The following is a 26476-nucleotide window of genomic DNA, read 5'->3' on the forward strand; positions in this document are numbered from 1 at the left end:
TTTATCTCTTTGGTTAGGTTTATTCCTAAGTATCTTATGCTTTTCGGTACAATTGTAAATGAGATTGACTCCTTAATTTCTCTTTCTTCAGTTTCATTGTTAGTGTACAGAAATGCCACTGATTTCTGGGCATTGATTTTGTCTCATGCCACACTGCCGAATTGCTATATGAGTTCCAGCAATCTTGGGGTGGAGTCTTTGGGTTTTCTATGTATAGTATCATGTCATCTTCGAAGAGGGAGACTTTAACTTCTTCTTTCCCAATTTGAATTTGAATGCCTTTTACTTCCTTTTGTTGTCTGATTGCTGAGGCTGGGACTTCTAGTACTATGTTGAATAGCAGCGGTGAGAGTGGACATCCCTGTCTTTTTCCTGACCTTAGGGGAAAGGCTCCCAGCGTTTCCCCACTGAGAGTGATATTTGTTGTGGGCTTTTCATATATGGTTTTTAAGATGCTGAGGAATGTTCCCTCTATCCCTACATTCTGAAGAGTTTTGATTAGGAATGGATTCTGCATTTTGTCAAATGCTTTCTCTGCAGCTATTGAGAGGATCCTGTGGTTGTTGTTTTTTCCCTTGTTGTGTGATCTATCACATGTACGACTGTTGAACCACTCTTGCAGCCTGGGGATAAATCCCACTTGGTCATGGTGAATAATCTTCTTAATGTACTGTTGGATCCTATTGGCTAGTATCTTGGTGAGAATTCTTGCATCTGTGTTCATCAAGGATATTGGTCTATAATTCTCCTTTTTGTTGGGGTCTCTGTCTGGTTTTGGGATCAAGTTAAGCCTGGCCTCATAAAATGGGTTTGGAAGTATTCCATCCCTTTCTATCCTTCAGAACAGCTTTAGTAGAATAGGTATTGTTTCTTCTATAAACGTTTTATAGAATTCCCCTGGGAAGCCATCTGGCCCTGGACTTTTGTGTCTTGGGAGATTTTTGATGACTGCTTCAAGTTCCTCCGTGGTTATTGGCCTGTTTGGGTTTTCTTTTCCTTCTTGTTCCAGTTTTGGTAATTTGTGGCTTTCTAGAAATCATCCATTTCTTCTAGATTGCTTAATTATTTGGCATACAGTTGCTTTTAATATGTTTTTTAAAAGCATATGTATTTCCTTGGTATTGGCTGTAATCTCTCCCCTTTTGTTCATGTTTTTATTAATTTGAATTTTTTCCTTTTTAATAAGACTGGCTAGGGGTTTATCTATTTTATTAATCTTTCAAAACCAGTTCCTGATTTTGTCAGTCTGTTCTACAGTTCTTCTGGTCTCTATTTCATGGAGTTCTGCTCGAATCTTTATTGTCTCTCTTCTCCTGCTTGTTTTGGGCTTTATTTTCCGTTCTTTCTCTGGTTCCTTTAGTTGAGAGGTTAGCTTGTGTATTTGAGTTTCTTCCAAGTTTTTGAGGGAGGCTTGTATTGCGATGTATTTCCCTCTGAGGACCGCTTTTGCTGTATCCCAAAGATTTTGAACAGTTGTATTTTCGTTTTCATTAGTTTCCATGAATCTTTTAAATTCTTCTCTAATTTCCTGGTTGATCCATTCATGTTTTAGTACGATGCTCTTTAACCTCCATGTGTTTGAGTTTCTTCCAAATTTCTTCTTATGATTGAGTTCCAGTTTCAAAGCACTGTGGTCTTAAAATATGCAGGGGACAATCCCAATCTTTTGGTATTGGTTGAGACCTGATTTGTGACCCAATATGTGGTCTGTTTTGGAGAAAGTTCCGTATGCACTTGAGAAGAATGTGTATTTAGATGAAAAGTTCTGTATATATCTGTGAAATCTATTTGGTCCAGTGATTCATTCAAGGCCCTTGTTTCTTTGGTGATGGTCTGCTTAGAAGATCTGTCATTTGCAGAAATTGCCATGTTGAAGTCTCCCAGTATTAGTGTATTATTATCTATGTATCTTTTTACTTGGGTTATTAATTGGTTGATACACTTAGCAGCTCCCATATTTGGAGCATAAATATCCATGATTGTTAGGTCCTCTTGTTGGACAGACCCTTTGAATATAATCTAGTGTCCCTTTTCATCTCTTACTACAGTCTTTGGGATAAACTTTAATTTATAGGAGGATTGCTACCACAGCTTTCTTTGGAGGACCATTTGAGGGGTAAATGGTTCTCCATCCCTTCATTTTCAGGCTGGAGGTGTTCTTAGGTCAAAAATGAGTCTCCTGTAGACAGCATGTAGATGGGTCTTGCTTTTTTTATCCAGTCTGAAACCCTGTGTCTTTTGATGGGATCATTAAGCCCATTCATATTCAGAGTAACTATGGAAAGATATGAATTTAGTGTCATCATAATACCTATTCAGTTCCTGACTGTGTGAATTGTTTCCTTGTGCTCCCTCTTTCTTTTACGGTCCCCCTTAATATTTCCTGCAGGGCTGGTTTAGTGGTCATATATTCTTTCAGTTTCTGCTTATCCTGGAAGCTCTTTATCTCTCCTTCTATTCTGAATGAGAACCTTGCTGTGTATAGTATTCTTGGCTGCATGTTCTTCTCATTTAGGACCCTGAATATATCCTGCCAGCCCTTTCTGGCCTGCCAGGTCTCTGTGGAGAGGTCTGCTGTTAATCTGTTATTTCTCCCCATATAAGTTAGGGATCTCTTGTCTTGAACTGCTTTAAGAATTTTCTCTTTATCTTTGAAATTTGGAAGTTTCACTGTTAAATGTCAAGGTGTTGAATGGTTTTTATTGAGTTTTTTGGGGGGGGGTCCTCTCTGTCTCCTGGATCTGCATGCCTGTTTCCTTCCCCAAATCAGGGGAGTTATCAGCTATGATTTGATCAGATACACTTTGTGGTCCTCTCTGTCTCTCAGCTTCTTCTGGAATCCCAATAAGATGAATATCCTACGTTCTGAAGCTATCGTTAATTTCCCTAAGCCTTTCCTCATGGGCTCTTAATTTTTTTTGTTTGTTTGTTTTTTTCCTCAGCTTCCTTTCCATCACCTTGTCTTCTATGTCACTCAGTCTTTCTTCCACCTCATCAACCCTAGCAGTTAGAGTATCCAGTTTATTATTTTTTATTTTTTAAAAGATTTTATTTATTTATTCATCAGAGAGAGAGAGAGAGAGAGAGAGAGAGAGAGAGAGGCAGAGACACAGGCAGAGGGAGAAGCAGGCTCCATGCAGGGAGCCCAATGTGGGACTCAATACCAGGTCTCCAGGATCACACCCTGGGGTGAAGGTGGCTCTAAACGGCTGAGCCACCTGGGTGGCCCTAGAGTATCCAGTTTAGACTGCATCTCAGTTAAAGTATGTTTAATTTCAGCCTGATTAGATCTCAGTTCTGTAGTAACAAAGTCTCTGGAGCCCTTTATGCTTTTTTCAGAGCCTCCAGTAACTTTATAATTGTGCTTCTGAATTGAATTTCTGAGCTCGTGTTTAAATCCCCATTCAGTAATTCTGAGAGAATTGCCTCTGGTTTACTTTTGTGTTAAATTCTTCCTTCTAGTCATTTTGTCCAATGTAGAGTGGCTGTATGAGCGAGCAGAGTAAAAAATATCAGCTATGACCTAAGTAAATTACACCCTAGACGATTTCAAGGAGCTCAGAGACCAGAAAATAAAAGATAAAGAAGAACATAATAAAACAAATGGACTATTAAATTGATAAACAAAATTTAAAATAAAATAGTGAAAATTAAAAAAAAAAAAAAAGAGGAAAAAATGGGAGTGGTGAGGGCATGGTGGTGGAGAGAGAGAATATAATCTCCCCATGGGGATCTAGAGGGTTATCCTATTGGTTCTGAGTGTATTTTCTGTATGTTAGAAGATGCTCACCTCCAAATTTATATAAACCAGCAAACCTTTTATAAAGACCCAACTTCTGCCACTAAAACATAAAGAAGATAAAGAGTGGGGCAGAATGGGAAGGAAGAGAGATAGTCTCAGAGAATGAACCAATATGATGTTCCACTTGGTTCTGGGTGTATTTTGGTCATGTGTTAGAAGTTACTGACTTCCTCCATTGTAAACCAAAGGAAGACAGAAAAAAGAAAACAAAAACCAATAACTCATATATCTCCCAAAATTAAATTGAATATGTTGTTTGGAATAAGTAAAAAATATATCTTAGACATGTAATGTAGAAATATGGAAATTAAAAAGGAAAAAGCTTAAAAACGGTACGGTAAAATATTGTAGTTAAGGTGGGAAAGGGAAAAAATATTGGAAATTTGTAACCCTGACATAAAAATGAGTAGTAATGAAAAAACAAAAAACAAAGAACCAACAATCTTTTGGTTCTATACTATTTTCCCTCAGTCCAGGAGCTTCCCAGTACTGCTTGTTCAGTAAACTTGCTCTTCCCTGTTCTTCCAGCTGGCCTTCTGGGTGAGGGCCTGCTGTGCTGATTCTCAGGTGTCTGTTCCTGGGTGGACATGCCCCGCCCTTTGCCAGGTTGTGGACTCAGTGTGAGCTGTTTACCCCGTTAGGCCTTTGTTCCCCAGAGGCCCTGCCTATCCCAGGTGAAAGGCAAAAAGAAGAGAAAAAAAAGTGGCGTCAGCCAGATCTCCAAGTCCGCAGCCAAGAGCTCCCCAAGAGTACTGACCCGCAGTGTCCCAGTTCCCAGCAGCCTAGGTGCTCCTGGGGGCAGGTGCAAGTCTACTGATCTGCTCAGTTTGCAGGGCGTCCAGCGGCAGGAGAGTTCTTCCTTTTCTGTGTCCTTCCTGCTTCCACATGTCCCAGGGTGAATGGAGGATAGCCAGCTTTGTCTGCTTCGATGCCTTGGGATTGAGGCCCCTTTACAGCTGGACCTGTACCCCCAGGAATTGCCTTTACCAAAGAGACAGCCGCCTCCATTATTGCCAGGCTTTAGGGTAAAGGGAGCTCTGGAACCAGCCTGCGTGACCTATTGGCTTCTCCCAAATGCCCCGAAGTCTGCGTGCTCCAGCCCTTTGCCAAGTTGGGACTGTGGTTTGCAGGGAACTTTCTCCCAGTGGCCCCTATTCTTATAGTGTCTCTGTGAATGATTGAGGCTTCACTGCCCCTCCTGCAATTCTGCCCTACTTGCCTGCTAAGCACTTTTCAGTCAGGGCAGACTCAGGTGCGGGATTTTTAAAGTTCCTGCTTGTTTGGGGCTGGGCTTTCATGCCCTGGAGGCTTTCCTGGCTCCACTTTCGCCCGGCTCATTGGGGTTCCCCTCCCCTCACTTCATTTATTTTATTTTTTCTGCCTTCCTACCTTGTCAGAAGTGAAAACTTTTCTCTCTGTAGCATTCCAGCTCTTCTCTCTTTACATCTCAGGTCTAATTCATAGGTGTTCAGTGTGTTTTGAAAGTTATCTTGGTAAGTTTGTGGGACCAGATGAGTTGAGGACCCCAACTCTTCCGCCATCTTGCCTTGACTCGACTGAAAACAAAATTTCAGTGAACATTGAAACCGTGGGAAGGAGTGCCATAAAAGCAAACTTAGTAGAGAGTTTCATGGAAAAAGGAGTTCAGTAGAAAGAGTAAATGTCACAATGAAAAACACAGGTTTGGGTCTGTTTAGGAAATATTTATGTCAAGAAAGGGCAGGTACGGTGCATACTGAGAACTCAATGGCAATGTTAGTGAACTAGCAGGGGAGGAAGCAAGGGACCCATGGCTCAAGGAGTTCCCAAGACATAAGGAGTAAGGACTGTACTGTGACTGGGATTCGAGTTGAGAATTGAGATACTGAGATTAGCTGCTAGTGGCTGAAAGGGATCTTTGGTTCAAAGAGATGTGAGAGGAAAGATGAGGCCTATTTAGAGAATAATGAGGAAGACTCTGTGGGAACAAAGTAGGATAATTGTTCTGTCAGTTTCTAGGACGGAAGTAGAGGAGGGGAGCCAGGGGACGAGAGCCCATAGGAGCGGAGGGACAAGCATAAGGATTACAGAGTCTAGTGGGATGGATGTAGAATGATGAGTCAATTCATGTCTGTTCACTATATATGCTTATAACATATATTTGCTGGTAACATAAAATAACTCAGAATAGCCCACCTGGGTGGCTCAGTGGTTGAGTGTCCCCCTTAGGGTCAGGTCATGAAGAAATTTCACCCAGGAGGCAAAAGCACTGTACACTGAAAAGTATGACACTGATGAAAGAAATTGTGGAAGACAAAAATAAATGTGCTCATTGATTGGCTGAATTAATATTGTTAGTTATGTTAATACTGCCCAAAAACCATCTACAGATTTGGTGCACCCCCTATCAAAATTTCAATTGCATTTTTTATAGAAATAGAACAAATTTAAAATTTTCATGGAACCACTAAAGACTTCAAACAGCCAAAACAATCTTTTGGCTTTTGTTTTTGTTTTTGTTTTGAAACCAAGGCGGCACACTTCCTGGCTTTAATCTGTACTACAAAGCCGTAGCAATCAAAGCAGTATGGTATTGGTATAAAAAAACAGACAAACATTTCAATGGAACATAATGGAAAGTCTGGAGAGAAACCCATATATATATATATATATATATATATATGATCAATTTCTTTGTGACAAAGGAGCCAAGAATATACAATCGGGAAAGGACAGTCTCTTCAATAAATGGTTTTGGGAAAACTGGACAGCCACATGCAAAAGAATGAAACTAGACTACGATCTTATACAATACACAAAAAATGACTCAAAACATATCAAAGATTTGAATTTAAGGATCCAAAACCATAAAACTCTTAGATAAAGACATGGGGGTAAGTTCCATGACATAGATCTTGGCAATGATCTATGTAGTGGGACTACATCAAACTGAAAAACTTCTGCACCAAAAAAAAGGAAACCACTGATACAGTGAAAAAGGCATTTTTCTGAAAGGGAGAAAATATTTGCAAATCATATGTCCGTTAAAAGATTGATATCCAAAATACATAATGAATGCATACAGCTCAGTAACAGAAAACCAAACAATTCAACTAAAAATGGGCAGAAGAACTGAATAGATACTTCTCCAAAGAAGATTGACAAGTGGCCAACAGGTACATGAAAAAGTGCTCTACATCAGTAATCATTGGGATAATGTAAGTCGACATTCATAACCTGTTAGAATGGTTATCATCAAAAAGACAAGAAAATGGGGCATCTGGATGGCTCAGTCTGTTGAGCAGCTGACTCTTCATTTCAGCTCAGGTCATGATCTCAGGGTTGTGAGATCAAACCTTTCTTGGGCTCCACAGTCAGTGGGTAGTCTGCTTCTTTCTCCCGGTCCCTCCTACTGCTCTCACGTGTGCATGCACTCTCTCTGTAAAATAAATAAATAAATCCTTAGGGGAAAAAAAAAGACAAGAGGTAACAAGTGCTGGTGGTGATGTGGAGAAAAGAGAAACTAATGTTCATTGTTGGTAGGTATGTAAATTGGTGTGGCCACTATGGAAAACAGTTATGGAGGTTTCTAAAAAAAAAAATTAAATATAGAACTATCCTATGACCCATCATTTCTCTGTTCAGTAATAAATCCATTAGAAATGAAAACAGGATATCAAAGAGATATTTGCACTCCCTGCTTATTGTGGCATTATTCAAAATAGTTAATATGTGGAAACACCATAATCTCAGCCAGTGTATAAATGGATAACATGTGTTGTGTACACAAACACACACACAGGAGTATTATATGGCCACGAGAAAGCTGGAAGTCCTGCCATTTGTGACAACATAGATGGACCTTCAAGGCATTATGCAAAGTGAAATAAGACAGACAAGTACTGCATGGTATTACTTACAAGTGATATCTGAAAACAAAAAAAGAAGTCAAACTCAGAAACAGAGTAATAACGTGGTTGCCAATACCAGTTGTGTATACATGGAGGTAAAAGGGTACCAGGTATAAGATGAATAAGTTCTGAGGATTTAAAGTAAAATACAGTAAGAGCTACTTACTACCTTTGTGCTTTGATAAGCATTTTCAGATTGAAGAACAAAAAAAATTGTTAGTGTGAAAATAAAATATAGTGATTGATGTTAACATTTTATTATACAATTGAAATTTGCTAAGAGAGTAGAGTTTAAGTGTTGTCATACACACAGAGAAGAGTTAATATGTGTAGTAATGGATTTGTTAGTTAACCAGATGGGAGGAGTCCTTTCACGTTGTGTATATATATCAAATCACTACTGCCTTAATTATCTTAGTAAATCTGTCAGTTATACTTCAATGGAACTTTTTAAAAAGTTCATTTGCATGTATACAAACAGGACCTTCTTGAACTGCCTGCATGGCTTTTTAAAATAATGAGCAAAATGGGTGCCGGGGGTGGCTCAGTAGGTTAAGCGGCTTTCTTCAGCTCAAGAGTCCTGAGGTTGAGCCCCACCTCGACCTCCCAGCTCGGTGGGGAGTCTGCTTCTCCCTCTGCTGCTCCCCCTGCTGGTGTTCTCTTGCTTGCACACATTCTCTCTTAAATAAGTAAATAAAATGTTTAAAAAATAATGTATATGTTTTTACTAGAATTATGATTGTTGAAGTCATGATGTTTCCATTCTTTTTTTTTTTTTTTTAAATTTTATTTATTTGTTTATTCATGAGAGACACAGGCAGAGGGAGAGAAGTAGGCTCCATGCAGGGAGCCCGACATGGGACTTGATCCCAGGGCCCCGGATTATGACTAGAGCCAAAGGCAGGTGCTCAACCGCTGAGCCCCCCAGGTGCTCCTGCTGTTTGCATTCTGAAGTTTGTTGCATGAGAATTTCTCTGGGCAGATTGGAGCAGAGATATTCTATGAAGCATCAGTACAACTCCTGATGAGTAAAAGCAAGCTCAAATGTGGATTCCATCTTATGGCTCTAGGTATTCCCACCTGCAGAGAACTGTTCTGCATTTATTTTTACTCTATCTTTTTACTTTTTGTCTCATAATTCCTACAGTTTACTTGGGGATGTGGCCTTAACCATGTACTGCTTTCAGATTGCATTTTGTCTTTTTTTTTTCTTCACAGTCATGGGATTGAAAATCAACATTTGGCAAATCTGTCTAGATCATTGTACAAAGAATACAGTGTTTTGCTTTTTTTTCTTGTGTTCGTTATGAGTTTCTTTTTAAGTAGTACTCTGTAAGAGGCAGTAGCTGTACCATTGAGGCTAAGCTTATGAACTCTGGAGCCAGACAGCCTGGTTGTGCATCGAGGTGTACCATTTAGCACATGTCTCACCTTGAATAGGTATTTAATTTCTCAGTGCCTCAGTTTATCATGTGTAAATTGAGGATGACAGTGGTACCTAGTGTTTAGAGGAGTATAAATGAGTTACTTTCTGTAAACAGAATGATATGAAGCAGAGCTGACACATATATTAAGTAGAGATAGACATATATGTACAGTACAGGCTCTTTGGCATATTTGTGATTATGAGAATTTTAAATATGTATATTTATATATACTGTGCATGTATATGTTTATATATAATATATATAATATGTGCATATATTTATATATATATTCAGAAATAATAGTGCCTATAGGAAAATAACTAGAAAAACAAAGTAGGTAGTATGATAATATATATAATATGTATAAAAATAAGATCTTTCAGTCATTTCATTAGAAAAAGCATAGTGTACAAGTAAAAAATCATAATGAAATCAGTAAGATCAGTGACTATTTCTTGAAGATTTAATTGCTGGGCACTGTGGTAGGTCTTTTCTGGTTTCAACAACTTATTTCTTCATCTAGCTAGTTATATAATATTGGAGAATTTCCTTAACCTCTCTCTAAGCTCTGATTTTATCATCTATGAAGTAGTTATTGATGTCTGTTCTTTCTTAATAAATGTATCTTTTTAGTATAAAATGAGATAATGTAGTGAAATGATCAATGGGCTAGTACATAATTATTTGAGATATATATTGATAAATTATGTAGCATGTAATCATGTTGGTTAACAACTGATCCTCAGTTTTCTTGAAAGCACAGATGTATTAGGAGCTACTGACTTCTCTGACCCTAGGTAGTTTACTGAATCAAAAATATTTGTATGGAGAAAGACAATTATTATATGATCTCAGTTATATGTGGCCTTTAAGAAACAAAACAGAAGATCATTGAGGAAGAAAGGAAAAAATAAAACAAGACAAAATCAGACAGGCAAACCATTAGGAGACTCTTAATCATTGGAGACAAACCAAGGGTTGCTGGAAGGGGGAAGGGTAGGCTAACTGGGTGATGCACATTAAGGAGGGCACATGATGTAATGAGCACTGGGTGTTATATAAGACTGATGAATCGATGTCCCCTACCTCTAAAACCAATAATGCATTATATGTTAATTAATTGGATTTAAATTTTATTTTTTTTAATTTTATTTATTCATGAGAGACACAGAGAGAGAGAGGGGGGCAGAGACACAGGCAGAGGGAGAAGCAGGCTCCATGCAGGGAGCCCAACGTGGGACCTGATCCCGGGTCTCCAGGATCACGCCCTGGACTGAAGATGGCACTAAACCACTGAACCACTGGGGCTGCCTGGATTTAAATTTTAAAAAATAAAAAATATCTATATAATATATGTCCATATGTATTTATGATATACATATCAATAGATATATAATTATATATGATTTAATAATATACATTAATATAACTACATATAATTTAATATAAAATATACTTGTTATATCATATTTTATAATATATAACAATGTAATTATATAGCAGTGCATAATTATATATTTATAGTATTAGTATATGCTACAATATAATATAATTGATATATTAGTATAATAATATAGTATAATATTGTATAATTCACAGATGGGTAAGAGTTTTTGTGAAGTATGTCCATTTTTATGAATCATCTTCCTGCCATACATGGAAGTTTTATTTTTATAGTGTTAGTATCTTTGTTGTGTGCTTGTGATTAATACTCAGTTGTCTCTGTGGTCCAATTAATAAGCCCATCAACAAATTCTATTTGAGTGTTCTCTATCAGCATTTGCAGGTGTTATTATTTTTTTTAAAGATTTTATTTATTCATGAGAAACACAGAGGGGAGAGAGAGAGAGAGAGAGAGAGAGGCAGAGACACAGGCAGAGGGAGAAGTGAGCCCCATGCAGGGAGCCTGACGTCAGACTCAGTCCCAGGACCTTGGGATCACACCCTGGGCTGAAGGCAGCGCTAAACCGCTGAGCCACGCAGGCTGCCCTGCAGGTGTTATTCTTGACTACAATTCTGACCGCACTTTAATTTATATGTTTTGTCCCTGTCTGCCAAGCAGTTTGTGAGGCTCCCCCATGGCATCGCTCATTGCCTTCTTTGCATCCCTGGCCCTAGCACTTTGCTAGGTAGAACAGGAAACCATCAGTATATGTTTATGGGATAAATAAACAAAGAATAGAAAGGAAGTCAAATTGATCTGAGAGAGTAGCTTGCATTTCTAAGAATCAAGAAACTGAGCTTCTAAGAAATCTTTAAAAAGGTTACTGATCCAGGAGGATTGGGCCTCTAGGAAGAGAGCGTGATGCCAAGTAAGTTAGAATTTGTATGTTTTATCTATTTGTCTCTGGTTGGAGAGTATAAAATATAAATATTTCAACTCTTCTGAAGTTTTTCTTTTAACTAACTTAATACATTATAATTATTGAACAGAGGCGGGCTAGCAGAAAGACTAAATGGACTGCAGAATCGAGAGAGATCTGCCATTTCTTTGTGGAGACATCAGTGTGTTTCTTACCAAAAGACACTTTCAGGTAAGGCCTGCACTGACATCTGAGACTGTGGGTTAAGTACGTGCCAGTTGAAAGTATTTAACATTAAGATATATAAGTTTGATCATTAGTATTTTCATGACTTTTTCTTTTCTCCAGGTGTCCTGTAGATCTTAGAAATTGTTCTAAGGGATACCTAGTTTTTCCTTGGAGTCTGGCCGCTGCACACTTAAAAGGCCAGATATTGGAAGTACCATCTTTGTACTACATTAGTGTTTATGCCACATCTTTTTTTTCGCTTTCCATCACAAAAAACTAGAATGCTGATTCTTGAGGGTTCTTAGAGATCTTCTAGTCTGAGCTCCTCTTTGGGGAATGGACAGAGTATGTAGCCTAGCAGAGGGAAGTGACTTGCTCTGATTACTCAGATTAGAGGAAGAAACCGACTAGAGCCCCAACCACCTGACTGCCAGTGTCATGCTCTTTCAGTGAGGCCACATTCTGCCTCATAAAAGTAATTTTTTCACTCCTCTACTGATTTGTTCTTAGTATTACATTGAGGAATAAAAAAACACCCCAGATTGGACTTTATGTGTCAAGTATGGTATTTATCCTGAGTTTTGTTGACTTAATAGTCTTGAAATATTGGAAATATCCTCAAGCTGAAAAAGAATACTTGGAGAAACTTTAATTTGGAACATAAATTCCTAGGAAATAGGGCAGCCCAGGTGGCTCAGCAGTTTAGCGTCATATTCAGTCCAGGGCGTGATCCCAGAGACCCGGGATCAAGTCCCACGTTAGGCTCCCTGCATGGAGCCTGCTTCTCCCTCTGCCTGCATCTCTGCTCCCCTCCCCCCCCGCCGTGTCTCTATGAATGAATGAATGAATAAATAAGTAAATAAATCTTTTTAAAAAAATTCCTAGGAAATAATTGGGGAAAAATAGCTTCTGTCTGCCTTCTTTTCTCTTTCAACATTGTCTCTGTCATTGTTGTATCACATTTGGAGGCTTACTGTATGGTTGGTACAATGTTGAGGGCTTACTACATATTCAATCATTTAGTATGCAAAATGTGCTCTAAGATTCAATTTGCTTTCCTTATTTTCCAGGGACAAAAACTGTAGGTTGAATATATGGTGTAGATGAGTAAGTCCAGATTGAGGTTATATATGTAGTCCATGTTCTTATTCACTGATCTATTAGGGCTTTTATTAGATGATCTGTTTAGGCTGGAGAAAAGATTAAAGAAGGCAAGTGATTAAGAAACCAGCAAAATAGAAATAGTGATACAAATGTGATTTTTGTTTGGGAAAATGTAGTCTTTCAACGTGTAGGTCCACTGATTTAAGGAGTAGAGGACATAAATTTGAATTTGTAAATCATGAATCTTGTGTAGGATCCCCTAAAATCTAATGATTTTGATAGGGAGATGTCAGATTACCTTCTTAATTATTCATGTTGATATTCATATTGATATATACCAGGAATCATTCTACATTGTTGTCCTTGGCTTCTCATTACAGTGAATTGATCCAAGTGTAAAGCACAGAGTAGAGGTATCTTCTAGAGTTGGAATAGAAAAATACCAAGTAAAATAAGTGTGACTGTGTGCCTGGAATGAAGAGGGGAAATACGACCTTTTATTTGGCTCATAAGCACCAAAAAGCTTATTTGGAATGTTCCTTATAATTTGGGGATATAAATTATACCATGAATAAAAGACAAAGGCAAAATAAAAAGCACAGAGCCCAAAATGAATCCATTAATTTGGTATATGAATGTACCCATCTCCAATAGATTTTGCTTTCTTTCTTTTCTTTTTTTTTTTAACTAGGCTCCACACCCAACATGAGACTTGAACTCACAATCCTGAGGTCAAGAGTCATGTGCTGTGCTGACTGAGTCAGCCAGGTGCCCTTTCAATAGATTTTTCTTTGACAAGTCTGAACATTTTTAGATTTGGATTTCATTTTTTGTTTCTTTTACATCAATGTCTTATTTTTCAGGTCTATTAGATCCTCTCCTTGGTGTCTTGTAATACATCGTGCTATTTTTCTCATTCCTTTTTTTCTTTTTGAAAGGTTATTTATTTATTTGAGAGAGAGGGGAGAACAAGTGGGCGAGCACAAGCAGGGGGAGGGGCAGAGGCAGAGGGAGAAGCAGGCTCCCGGCTGAGCAGGGGGCCCGATGCGGGACACCATCCCAGGGCCCTGAGACCATGACCTGAACTGAAGGCAGGCCCTTAGCTGCCTGAGCCACCCTGGCGCCTCTTCTCATTCCTTTTTATATTTATTATAAACATGTATTGGGAAGAACATTGCACTATTTTGTTTACTTTGTGGCTTGGCAGAAGTTTTTTTTTTTTTTTTTTTTTTTTTTTTAGAAGTTTTTTCTTTCAGTTTAGAAAGTTATATTTTCTTATTTCTATATATTTGTAATTGAGTAAATAAAAGGAAAACTTGTAAATATTAAATAGAGGTCCTCCTTCTACCCCCAAATTCCAAGAATGAAAATCTAGGAAACAACTGAGATGCAGTGATGGATTTATGACACTCTGTATATGGTTAATCTAAAGTCTCTGAGCCTCTTACTTTCCTATGTAAGTGTCTCGACTGAGCTCCTGCGAACAGTGACTCCCATGCTGCGTAGGAGCACATATGGCTACGGGACAGAGTCAGCACTTGTAGATGGTGAGAATAAAGAGATACAGCATTATTCTGAGGTCATTTTCATACCACATCTGATAGTTTAGAGGCAATCAAAATCAGCTGCTCTTCCTCCACCTTAGGGTTTGGATGTGCCTTCCGGCTTATAAGTCCTAAAGTCAGATTCCATTTTATATCTTACACACAGAAGTGGATTGTTCATATTAGGTTAATTTTGACTGAACAGATGAATACATTGGGCTTGGCTCTCCCTTCTAATGGGTTTACTGAGAAATCTAGGATTAGTAGTAATTTTAGGGACCACATCTTGGTTTTTGGTTAGATATGAAGTATAGTACTCAGTCCATCTTTATTTCCTTCAAGATACAGTTAATCCAGGATACAATCACTGACCTTATTCAAATTTTATCAGTTTTACATGTACTTGTGAGTTTGTTTTGCTTATGTGATTTTATCATGTGCAGATTCAGGTGCGCACCACCGCAGTCTGGATACAGAACAGTCCACCACAACAATGCCTCAGGCTACCCTTTCATAGCCACAAACACTTCTTTCCCACCCTCCTTTCTTACGTTTTGCAACCACTAATCTCACCATTTCCATAGTTTTGTCATCTCAAAAATTTAAGTAAATGGAATAATACAGTGTATAACCTTTTGGGATTGGCTTTTTTCACTCAACACAATTCCTTCAAGATTTATCTAAGTTTGTATGTGTATCGGTAGTTAACTTCCTTTTACTGGTGAGTGGTAGCCCATGATATGGATGTACCAATATGTTTAACTGAGGGACATTTTGATCATTTCCATATTTGGGCTATTACAAATAAAGGTGCCATGCTATGAATATTAGTGTACAAGGTTTTGAGTGAACACAGGTTTTTATTTTTCTGATACAAAGGATTGAGGCAGCAATTACCAGGTGTTATAATAAGTGCATGTCTAGCTTTATAAGACATTGCATATTAGTATCAAATATTTCAACGAATATTTCTAACATAGGATAATTTTTTTTGACATCTTTGTAGATTTCATTTTTTAATTTACTTTTTCTGAGCTATTTTATAACTTCCACTTAGAATCATTGTTGTTTTCCCTGTTTATACCTTTGAGTATATTTCAGTATAAAAGTCATATATTAAGATTCTTAGCCTTGAACAAGTTTTAAATGTGTGCCTATTTCCTTGGCTGTTTTTTCGTCATCACTAAGAAGAAGGGACTGAGGTTGGCGACAGAACAGAGAAGTGTGTGTGCGGCATATGAACGCTAATGTAGATGGGTGTGTGAGTTGACAGGCAGAGAAGAGGGGGCCAGAGGCCTGACCACTAAGGGTCTGGAGGCCATAATTGGATTTTCTTAAAATTTATTGAAGTGTAATTAGCATACATTATATTAGTTTCAGGTGTACAACAAACTTACTGATATGGCAGTTCTGTGCATGACTCAGTGCTCACCGTAAGTGTGGTTGCCATTTGTCACTATGCAGTGTTGTTACATTATACTGTTGACTATGCTAACTATATTCTCTGTGCTGTACTTTTTATCTCCATGACTTACTTATTTTATAACTGAACGTTTGTACTTAATAATCCCCTCTGTGTATTTTGTCCACCTTCCATGTGATGCCTTAGAAATACACATTTTGAAATGTGGCTGTGGAATGGGAAAGGATGATTTTATTTTTCTTCCTTTCTGAATGGAAACAGTTTTCCAACATTGCTTTGTGATGGCCAGTTTTTATTATGTGATATCCAAAGCATTTCATGGATTTGTTAATCCATTTAATCTTCACGATTACCCTTCCAGTTAGGTCTTCTGATCCTACTTAAAGATGAAGAGAATGTGGATAGGCACAGCCCTGTGTGTCTCGCCAGCAGGTCACAAAACCAGATTTGCATCAGTCTGTCTCAGTGGCCTGTGATCATATTCCATCTCCTTCTAGATAGATTTTTGGGAGGCAGATCCAGGTAGGCACCGATAATGTATGCCCGGGGCATGACTGAGTTCTGAAAACATGAGTGTAGTGAAGTCTGCCCTGATTCCCTTGCTCAGCCTGTGTTTAATAAGAATGTGACAAATATTTTCACAATATGTTTGATATTCAAGTTTTTAAAACTAAAAATAGTTAAGAATATTCTTAGATGGATAATTCCTGTGAACTCCTTGTATTGTTTAGGAAGAGAATGGGGGGAAAAAAAGTTAAATGAAACCAAAAAAAAAAAAGACGTTCTTCAGATAAGTTATTTTTCATTATGAGATTTTTGTTCTGAAAAGTTCACTCTAAATTTGAGAAAGATTGTAAGGAAGAAAAAGAAACAAGTAAAATCCGTGAAGTACAGTAGCGTTTACTGGTGTCCAAAGCAGAATTCCCTCTGAATTATCTTTTTCTTCAGCATGTGGCTATCAAATATGTTGAGAGTGGTCACTAAGAGTGTGTGTGCGATCTCACTTGAGGATGCTTCTGATATACCTGTGAAGGTAAAAAATGATACAGGTTTTCTATGCATGTGTGTGTGTTGCAAACATAAATATATCGTCTTGGGGATCCCTCGGTGGGTCAGTGGTTTGGCGCCTGCCTTTGGCCCAGGGCGTGATCCTGGAGACCCGGATCAAGTCCCGCATCGGGCTCCGGGTATGGAGCCTGCTTCTCCCTCTGCCTGTGTCTCTGCCTCTCTCTTTCTCTCTCTCTCTCTCTCTCTCTGTCTATTATGAATAAATAAATAAATAAAAATCTTAAAAAGTTTAAAAAATAAATATATTGTCTTGAACTTCAATTAGTATTATAAGAGCAAAGAACAGACTTATTTATTCATATTGGTATTAGTATTTAACAGCTTTTGTATTAGCATTTTTATCTTTTTTTTTGCCTGTTGCCACTGGGTCAAGGTCAGCTGAAATTTTGTGAAGAGTAGGCCACAAAATGCTGTGGCTTCCATAATGCCTTTCTCCCACACTGCCCAGTAGCATCTTGATACTGCCATCAGGGAACCCTTGCTTTCCACTTACGGCACAAGCCAGCCCCTCAGGGCCCCTCCTCAGTTAGTTGGTGGAATGCCCATGCTGGCTCAGCTCCATGAGGTGCTGAGTCTCCGTAGGATTCACAGTTACTGGATTGCCAGACCCTATTAGATGACTTAACTATGCACCACTAGGGTATCTGCTTAAAGTAAATGTGTTCACTTTTCAGGAGTTACTGTTTTCTCATTTATCTTATTATTTTAATTTCCTAGTCACTTTTCATTGAGAACATTTCATTTTCCAACCATAACTTTTACAAAATTATATTCACTGCCTTACTGTTTTTCCAATGCCATATTTTATTATACATGTCCCCTTCAAAGGTTTTGTTGCTTTTTTATGGGGTTTTTATTTGTTGTTTGTTTCTCCTGCAGAGAATGGCCTCTGAATTTAGGGGAAAAATCTGCTATTTATTATTTCTTCTTTTATTTCTGGATACCAGACTTGAAAGTTTTTCAGAGTTGATGCAAATTGGTGAGACCGGATTTCACATTGATGCAGATAATTTAAGTGATGGCTCCCACTGAATGCTCCTTCCTGCCAGGCACCGAGTGAGGCAGTACCTACACACTTCTTCATGTCACTAATTGTCTCCAGAACACTTCAGAGCTGCACTATGCCTTCCAGATCATAAAAGTACCCAAAATGTTCTATTATTAGTCCCAAAGAATCAGAAATTGTTTGTTAAATGAGGAAAACTGATTTGGGGATGGAGATAGGGCTGCTACTCTTTGTTTTTCACTGTCAGTTGTTAAACAATGTGGGGTTTTTTTTGTTTTTTGTTTTTAAGTTTTTTTGGATGTTTAAGATCACTTCAGTTAGTGAATCAACTGAAGACGAGAATCAATGTTTTCAATTAGCTAACTAATTATGAAACATTGGAGGTTTTATTCTTTCTTAACTTTTGCCAGAAAAATTATGTTTTGTTTAACTGAGATTTTGAATAGTCCAATTTTTTTCTGTTTCTGTTTTTTCCTTAGTTTTAGTGAGAAAATCAATAAGTTTAAGGCATACAGCATAAAAATTTGCCATATCATAAAATGATCCCACAATAAGTTCAGTTAACATCTATCTTCTTATGTAGATATAAGAAAAGATAAAATTTTTTACTTATGATGAGAACTAGAATTTACTGTTTTAGCATTGACGTAGTCAGTTTTGTAGGTTACATCCCTAGTACTATTTAATCTTACAACTAGAAGTTTACAGTTTTTAATAATCTTCATCAGTTCCCCCCTGCAACACATGTGCACGTGTGTGTGCGTACGCTTGCTCCTTTCCAGCTCTGGTAACCACAAATCTGATGTCTTTCTCTGTTATTTGGGGATATTTTTGGTTTTTGGTTTTGTTTTGATTTTTTTGTTTAGATTCCACATATTAGTGAGATCATTGAATTATTTCACTTAACATGTGCCCTCAGGGTCCATCTGTGTTACCACAAGTGGCGAGATTTCCTTCTCATGACTGAGTAGCATCCTATTGTGCATATATATTTTTTTCCAGTGTATATGTGTGTGCTCATGTATATGTGTATATATGTGCACATATCATTTTCTTCATCTACTCATCTATTGATGGACACGTAAGTAGTTTCCAGGTCTCAGCTATTGTAAATAATTCTGCTGTGAATATGGAGATGCAGATATCTTTTAAAGTTAGTGTTTTCACTTTCTTTGACTAAATACCCAGAAATAGAATTGATGGATTAGATGGTATTTCTCTTTTTTATTTTTTTGTGGAATCTCCATACTGTTTTCCACAGAGGTTATACCAGTTTACATCCCCATCAAGAGTGCACAAGGATTTCCTTTTCTCCAAATTCTTGCCAACATTAATTATTGTTCTTTTTGGTGCAAGCCATTCAAACAGGTACAAGGTGATATCTCACTGTGGTTTTGATTTGCATTTCCCTAGTGATTAGTGATGTGCATCTTTTCATGTACCTGTTGGCCTGAATAGCCCATATTTTAATTTTTTTTCCTTTGTGCAAAATCATTATAATTGAAAGATTTCTTTAGGTTATTATTGAAGACCAGTAAGAGGCAATTTACGTTAGTATATATTATGTTCAGGTAATGAAATATAAAAGTACAATTTACACCTTTGGAAAACGGTTTATGCATTAGATGCAGTGGATACAACAGAATTTTTATTTAGATGTCTTTTGCCATGTGAATATTTCCTTTTCTTAAATTATATCTTGTGTTGAAACATAAAGAAGAAAGACCAGAAATCATAGGCATGCAGCTTAACACATGCTTATAAAGTAGGTACTGCTATAACCACCATTATTATTACTCGTTTCTTTTATTCGTTCATCCAGATTTTTATTAAGCAACATATATGCTTCCGTCACTGACACAGTGTCTGACCCCATTATAGCATTATAATTAATTTTTTTTTGCTTCCTTATTTAAAATAGTAAAGCTTTAGTCTTTAGAAGGAAACAAAACAGTATTTAGCACTTGAAGATTTTTTTTAAATTAATTTTTATTGGTGTTCAATTTACCAACATACAGAAAAACACCCAGTGCTCATCCCGTCAAGTGTGAAGATGTTTTAATAATGTCTGTGAAACTTTACTTATTCAAGTGCTTTTTGGAAAATTAGACAAAAGAAACAAAACTAGAAGGAATAAAGTATATTATTCCTTAGGAATTGTAGAATAGAATGATTACAGCGAATTATTCCTTGAAGAATGTTTTATTTATACAATTTCAAAAGAAATTGAAATAATCCATATACTATTCCTTGTGCTGATGATTAAGTATAATAAAATACTCAGAATAGTGCTCTGGAGCAATTCTAACCAATGCCTTTAAGCTTTCTTCACATTGTATAGCAGTTTGGACATATTAGTAAATATTTTAAAATAAATTGTAGAAAACCATCAACAAAGGTTATCATTGGAAAAGGTGTTGGGGCAGGGTTTCTTTTTAAATATTTCGTTTATGAAAGAAGAAATTGATCAGAATCAAATATATTTTATAATTAGTAAGAAAAGTGAGAAGTAGCAAATAGCACCCTGGATTTTACTTATCAGTTACTAAAATGTGCACCATTGTATCAGGAGGCAAATAGCTTAATAATGAGACTGGTTTTTCCATTGGGGCAGTTTTTCAAAATGCAGAGTATAAGCTGTTGTTTGTCCTTGAGCAGAAGCAGCTGTGAAGAAGCTCAGAGGCTTGGTTTTGTTCTCTGACACCACCACAGTTTCCCATTAGGTACTCTCCCTGGAGCTCTCCTTGTTACCTGCACAGACCTTACATAGGCATTTCTGTGCTCCCGATGCAAAGGAGGGCTGAGTCTCAGAGAACCCTGGCCCTTGGGCCACCCACTGTCCCAGCGTCCCTCTGGCCAACCCCAGGAGAAGTGGCTGCAGGATCTGAGGAGCAGGGTCCCGCTGGCCCTGTTGGGAACAGGCAGGCAGAAATCAGGCCCCTGCCTCCTTCTTGTTGCTCTCAGGGACTCCTCTGAGTCTGGGGAGCCCATTTTTCAGACTCACCACTTGAGTGGTCTAGAGAGGAAGAAGGAATGTCAGGGCCAGCATTTTCTTTTCTTTTTTCTTTTTTTTTTTTTTGAACATAAATAAAAACTTTTATTTTTTTAATAATAAATTTATTTTTTATTGGTGTTCAATTTGCCAACATACAGAACAACACCCAGTGCTCATCCTGTCAAGTGCCCCCCTCAGTGCTCGTCACCCAGTCACCCCCACCCCCCGCCCTCCTCCCCTTCCACCACCCCTAGTTCGTTTCCCAGAGTTGGGAGTCTTCATGTTCTGTCTCCCTTTATGATATTTCCTACCCATTTCTTCTCCCTTCCCTTCTATTCCCTTTCAATATTATTTATATTCCCCAAATGAATGAGACCATACAATGTTTGTCCTTCTCCGATTGACTTATTTCACTCAGCATAATACCCTCCAGTTCCATCCACGTTGAAGCAAATGGTAGGTATTTGTCATTTCTAATAGGGCCAGCATTTTCTATCCAGAAACAGTGGTGTGAGTGGAAAGAATAGCCAAGAATCCTGTGTAAATATGTGTGTGTCTCAAAAGACTTACCTAATTTCTTTGCTGCAATATTATCTCACAATTAAAGAATAATTTGGGGTAGAAAATGGTGGGCTGATTATTTCTATCAAAGCAAGTTGATTGGCAAACTACAAGCCCTTTATTTAGACAAGAAATAATTGTTAGGAAATACATATGGTTTAATCTAAGTCTCCTGTAGCTGTGTTTTTAAAGTTAGGAAAGAGAGCTGTTGTGAGCTGTTTATTTAATTTGTGTAATTTTGGGCAACACTTTATGCCTCATAAGTATTTTGTTTCTGTGGAGACGGGATTTGGGGCAAAATAGGACAAGTTTATAAAACAATGTATTTAGACTTACAGAATGAGAATGACATGGATTGAAGAAGGGTTGTTGTTTTAGAGTACATAGTCTTTAAAAAGTCAAACTTCTTTTTCTTAAAGTTTGGTATACCTTATTTACCACTCTAGTTTCCAGTGAGGGGACACTGCAGTGACCTGCTCCATGTGGGTCGACTCCAGTTTGGCTGTAGTTCCTTTTCTTGACTTCCCCTTTCCTTTGGGCTCAGGGGATCTGTCTCTGGCTTATCTCCAGCTTCCTCCAGCCAGTAAAACCAGAAAGGCAATTACATGTCGAAGCTTTATTTTTTTTCTCCTCTTTTTTACCCCTACCCAAATTTTGCTGTAGCCATCGTATTTAATATGGCTTCTTGCCATCCTGTGCAAGAACAATTCAGAATTCACATGAATTCTCTGGGCTGAGGTAGTCAGGTTGGGAGACCCACTATGGTATTAGTTTGTCCAGTGTTATGGCTGTGATTTCATGTCCTAAATGACTATAATTTGCAATGATCATTGTAAGTGTAAGCTGACAAGGAATATGAAGGGTTCATATTTGAACTCTTGACTTTCATAATGTTATTTCATAACTTCATTAAAAATAAATGATGGGTCCTGAGAAATAGAGGAGGAAATACTACCACACTCAGCTCTCTGCTAGTGTCTCTGTCACACCTCTGCTGCGTCTGCCAATCCATTCTTACCTTCATTTCTTAGAAATTATGTCTTGTGAATTTTTCTACGTAAAAAATCTATAAAATGTGGTTTGGTAACACAGCAGAATTCAGTGATGCCTTTGGGTTCCCTGTAGATTACTTAATCTATGCTGTCTCCATTTCTTTTTATATGAAAAGAAAAATTGTAGTTTCCAGTTTTAAGATTGTTTTCTCATAGGCCTGAGGTTTTAAAAAAAATCTTTATGTCTGTTTTCTGTTGTAAATGATCTGAAAATAAGACTGCACAGTTGGCCCATTCTGAATGAATTGTATAGCAGGCAAAACATGTTTCCTGTTGAATTCTATATGTAGTTCAGTAAACAAAAATTCATTCATAGTGTTAAATTGGGACCTTGTCAATGATGAACATTATCTACATCTTAAAAGCCCTGATTTCAACAATTAGTAAAGTATTGATATTGGCAGGGCAGCAATTTTCTTTTTATTTTTGGCTCTCTTGAGTCGTCATTTTTACCCTCAAGCCTAAGTTCATAGCAGACTGGCATTTGTGAATGCTAGAAATCTTGTTTGTCATCTTGACCGTTTCACCAATCTAGTTTTCTAAATTTCTTTAGCTCATTTTGTTTTCAAAGGGGTTATAGGTTTTCCATTTGGGATCCTGCTTCCTGGAGAAGACTCTTTGAAAGTACAAGCCTCGACTTGACTTTTTCCTCGTCTTTCAGTAGGGATTGCCAAGGAAGGTGGCCCTGCTCTGGTAGCCCATGCAGTGTGAATCTTAATGAAAGAAAGTGCTCTAAGAGCGCTGCTCCTGCTTATCACACAGTACTACCTACCTTTCTGACTAGATGCAGTAGTAAATTTTTCTGTTACCAAATAGGAACTTTTTCAACCTGCAAACAGAATAAACAAGTTCTTGGGTTAGTGAAATGCCTTGTAAAGTTGTAAAAAATTGGAAGCTGCGCTTTTGTTTTGTGATAGTGATATATAAGAGTGGTGGGGAGGCCCACTCTCATATCCCTTTTCGTCCTACTGTGATGCTTCATTTCCATTAATTAGTTTTTTCCTGCAGTACTCACACAGCTAGGCACCCTCCCTCCTGGTTTGCTCTTCCCATGTTCGTTTTCCTTCTTGGTTCTTTGCTGACTCCTCTTTTGTGTGCAACTTCAGCAGATGTTCCTCAGACTTCTGTCCTGGCCCTCTTCCTGTCCTCGTGGCCTTGATGGGTAATCGAGGATCTGCATGCTGCCTCCCCGAGGAGGTTTGGTCCTTCTGTGTCCTGGTGCCTTTCTTGGCCAGCCCCAACCCTACCGGCACCTAAGAACTCTGCACCTTCCACAGACCCAGCGTGCCCCAGCACTTGCCTTTCTTGGTCTTAATTGAGCTATTTTCCATTAAGACTTTCTTATACATGTTTTTCAATCCATGTCGCCCCTATATTCTGATGATTCAGCCTCAGAACTCTCGAGTCAGAGCTCTTCATGTATCACATCTGCTACTAGTTAAGGCTCAAATTCTCTCATGCCTGGATGATTGTGTCAGTTTCCATCTGGTCTCCCTGCCACTGACCTTTCCTCATTTTCAGCCTATCACAGTCATCATCCTAAGAGGCAAATCTGATAATTTCATGATTCTGCTTTTTCTTTTGACTGCTTATTACCCTTGGAATAAGTGTTCACCACCTTTAGGCTGTCTTGTGTGGCATTCTTGGTCACGTGCCCAGCCTACCTGATGTCGTCTCATTTCCCACTTCCCCACACCTGTGCGTGATGCTGAACACCTCCTTCATGGCTCAGCTGTGTCCTTCATGATGCATTTGGCTACTGGGCCTAATAGACTTTTGTCCCTTTGTACTTTTACTGCCAGTATTGTGTTATACTGTAATGACACAGAGTATAAGTGAATAATAGCTGAGCAGAGTGCTGCAGATGCATAGGGCTTACCCAGCAGCTCCCATCAGTGTCTGGTAACTGAGGAGGTGTTTATGATGCAAATAAATAGATGTCAGTGGGAATATAAAAATGTTACGTGACATCTGAGTGCAAACACGGTCCTCGGGAGATGCTGGTTCTGGCCTCAGCTGTGCCAGAGCCCAAAGCCTATGTGGGCACATGTGGGGCACGGTGATCTGTGCCTCACTTTCTTTACTGATCACAGTTGAATTTGTTAGGCCTTGGGTTCTTCTGACTTTAAAATTCTGTCTTGCTGTTTTACCTTGTCTTGTGTGCTGTTCCCATGTAAAGGCACTCTGAGCATTTTTCACGAAGGAGTCCCTGCACGTGTTTTGCTTCCTTTGCACTTTTTCCATGATTGGAACTGTCTGGTCTCTCGCTGCATGACTTTCAAGAGAGACACGTTCATGACATCATCTCATTTTAATCCTTAAGTTCCTTTCCCTTCTCCTGTCCTCCTGTTGAACAGATATAGCACCCAAGACTGAAATACCTACTTTTGTTTAGTAGTTGTGAATTTGCTGTACTCGTTAGGACATGCGCTGCTCTGGTTAATTGTAGATTTTGCCTATTTTGACCTAATATAAAGTGACTCAGCTAATGAATTAGAAGTTGTTCATTAGAATATCCTTTCTAAATAATTGTTACAGGAGAGGAGAGGTTTGAGGATTGGTTTTGGAATACGTATCAAGAATAGTAGGGCGGGGGATCCCTGGGTGGCTCAGCGGTTTAACGCCTGCCTTTGGCCCAGGGCGCGATCCTGGAGTCCCGGGATCGAGTCCTGCGTCGGGCTCCAAGGCATGGAGCCTGTTTCTCCCTCCTCTTGTGTCTCTGCCTCTCTCTCTCTCTCTCTCTCTCTCTCTCTCTCTCTCTCTATGTCTATCATAAATAAATAAATCTTAAAAAGAAAAAGAATAGTAAGGCAGTAGAGGCACCCTGGATTCTATGAGTGCATCAGTAAGTGTGTTTATAGTGTTTCCACCTGCAGAGGGTGTGCTCTTCTGTACAGATGTACATGCAGTTCTCGCCTTCTTCAGTATTGTTTAGAGGAAGGTAGGTGTGAGCCTCTAAACCCTACAGCACTCTTCGAATCATCCAGTTAGTAATTTGCTATGTTACAATGCCTGAAAATTTTCTCAACACATCTATTTTTCAGTTGATGTTACATTTATAAAAAAGATACTTAGATATCTATTTCTCTACTTTTCTTTAGCCGTAAGAGCTTTTAAAAGTTGTTTTCAGTGTGATTTTTGGGTACCACTTTAAACCTATTTTCTGAGCCAAGAATATTACCTATAGTGTTATGAAATAAGGTATTTTAAATGAGGAAGTTTTTTTGATAAAGAGGGCCTTGCTTTGAGTATTCAGAGTAGCAGGGGCATTATTCACATTTGGTGGCCCTCTACACTTCACCCATTGGAAAGATTAACCTGGAATGCTTCTGTCTCCCTCTGTCAGCTTGGACTGCCATAACAAAGTGCTACAGATGGGGCGGGGGCGGAGCTTACAAAACAGACATTTCTTCTCACAGAGGCCAGAATTCAGAGATCAGGTTGTTAACCATCATGATCCAGTCCCAGTGAGAGCTTTCTTCCTGGCTTATAGATAGCTGCATCTTGCTGGGTGCTCACATGACCTCTTTGTGCACAAGAAGAAAGATCGCTAGTGCCTCTTAGAATCCTACTGAATCTGTGCCCCCATCCTTGTGACCTCATTTAACCTTAATTCCTTCCTTAGAAGCACCATCTTTAAGTATAGCTACACTGGAGGTTAGAGCCTCGCATGTGAATTTGGGGGGACACAAACATTCAGTCCAAAGCATTTGCCAAAGGCCTCCCAAAATTCATGCCCTTCTCATATGCAAAACATATTCATTTCGTCCCAACAACCCCTAAAGTTTTAACTCATTCCAGCATCAACTCCCAAGTCTAATGTCCAAAGTCTCATCTCTAAATATCATCTAAATCATAGGTGGGTGGGAGTCTAGGAACCATTCATCCTGTGGCATAATTCCTTAATAGCTATAAGCCTGTGAAACGAGACAAGTTAATGTGGTTCCAAATATAATGCTGGGACAGGTATAGGATAGGCATTTCATTTCAAAAAGAAGAAATGGGAAAGAAGAAGGGGGTGGTAAGTCTCAAGTAAATCCAAAACTACCAAGGAAAATTCCATTAGATTTTAA

At 38.4% G+C, this 26476-nt stretch overlaps 1 protein-coding gene across 5 annotated transcripts in view; it reads left to right on the forward strand.

Annotated features, from left to right (window-relative positions):
• The window catches only part of SPIDR (scaffold protein involved in DNA repair), a 418420-nt gene that overhangs the window by 113861 nt on the left and 278083 nt on the right, over positions 1-26476 (forward strand). For all 5 annotated transcript variants that reach the window (XR_011995736.1, XR_011995737.1, XM_072729264.1 and 2 more), the window contains one exon: positions 11553-11653. Coding sequence is in view for 3 of the 5 variants with exons in the window: in XM_072729264.1 (XP_072585365.1) it covers positions 11553-11653 (101 nt within the window). In the remaining 2 variants the exon portion in view is untranslated. The remainder of the gene's footprint in view (positions 1-11552; positions 11654-26476) is intronic.

Source organism: Vulpes vulpes, chromosome 12 (assembly GCF_048418805.1).
Source record: "Vulpes vulpes isolate BD-2025 chromosome 12, VulVul3, whole genome shotgun sequence".
In the NCBI taxonomy this organism is placed as follows: Eukaryota; Metazoa; Chordata; class Mammalia; order Carnivora; family Canidae; genus Vulpes; species Vulpes vulpes.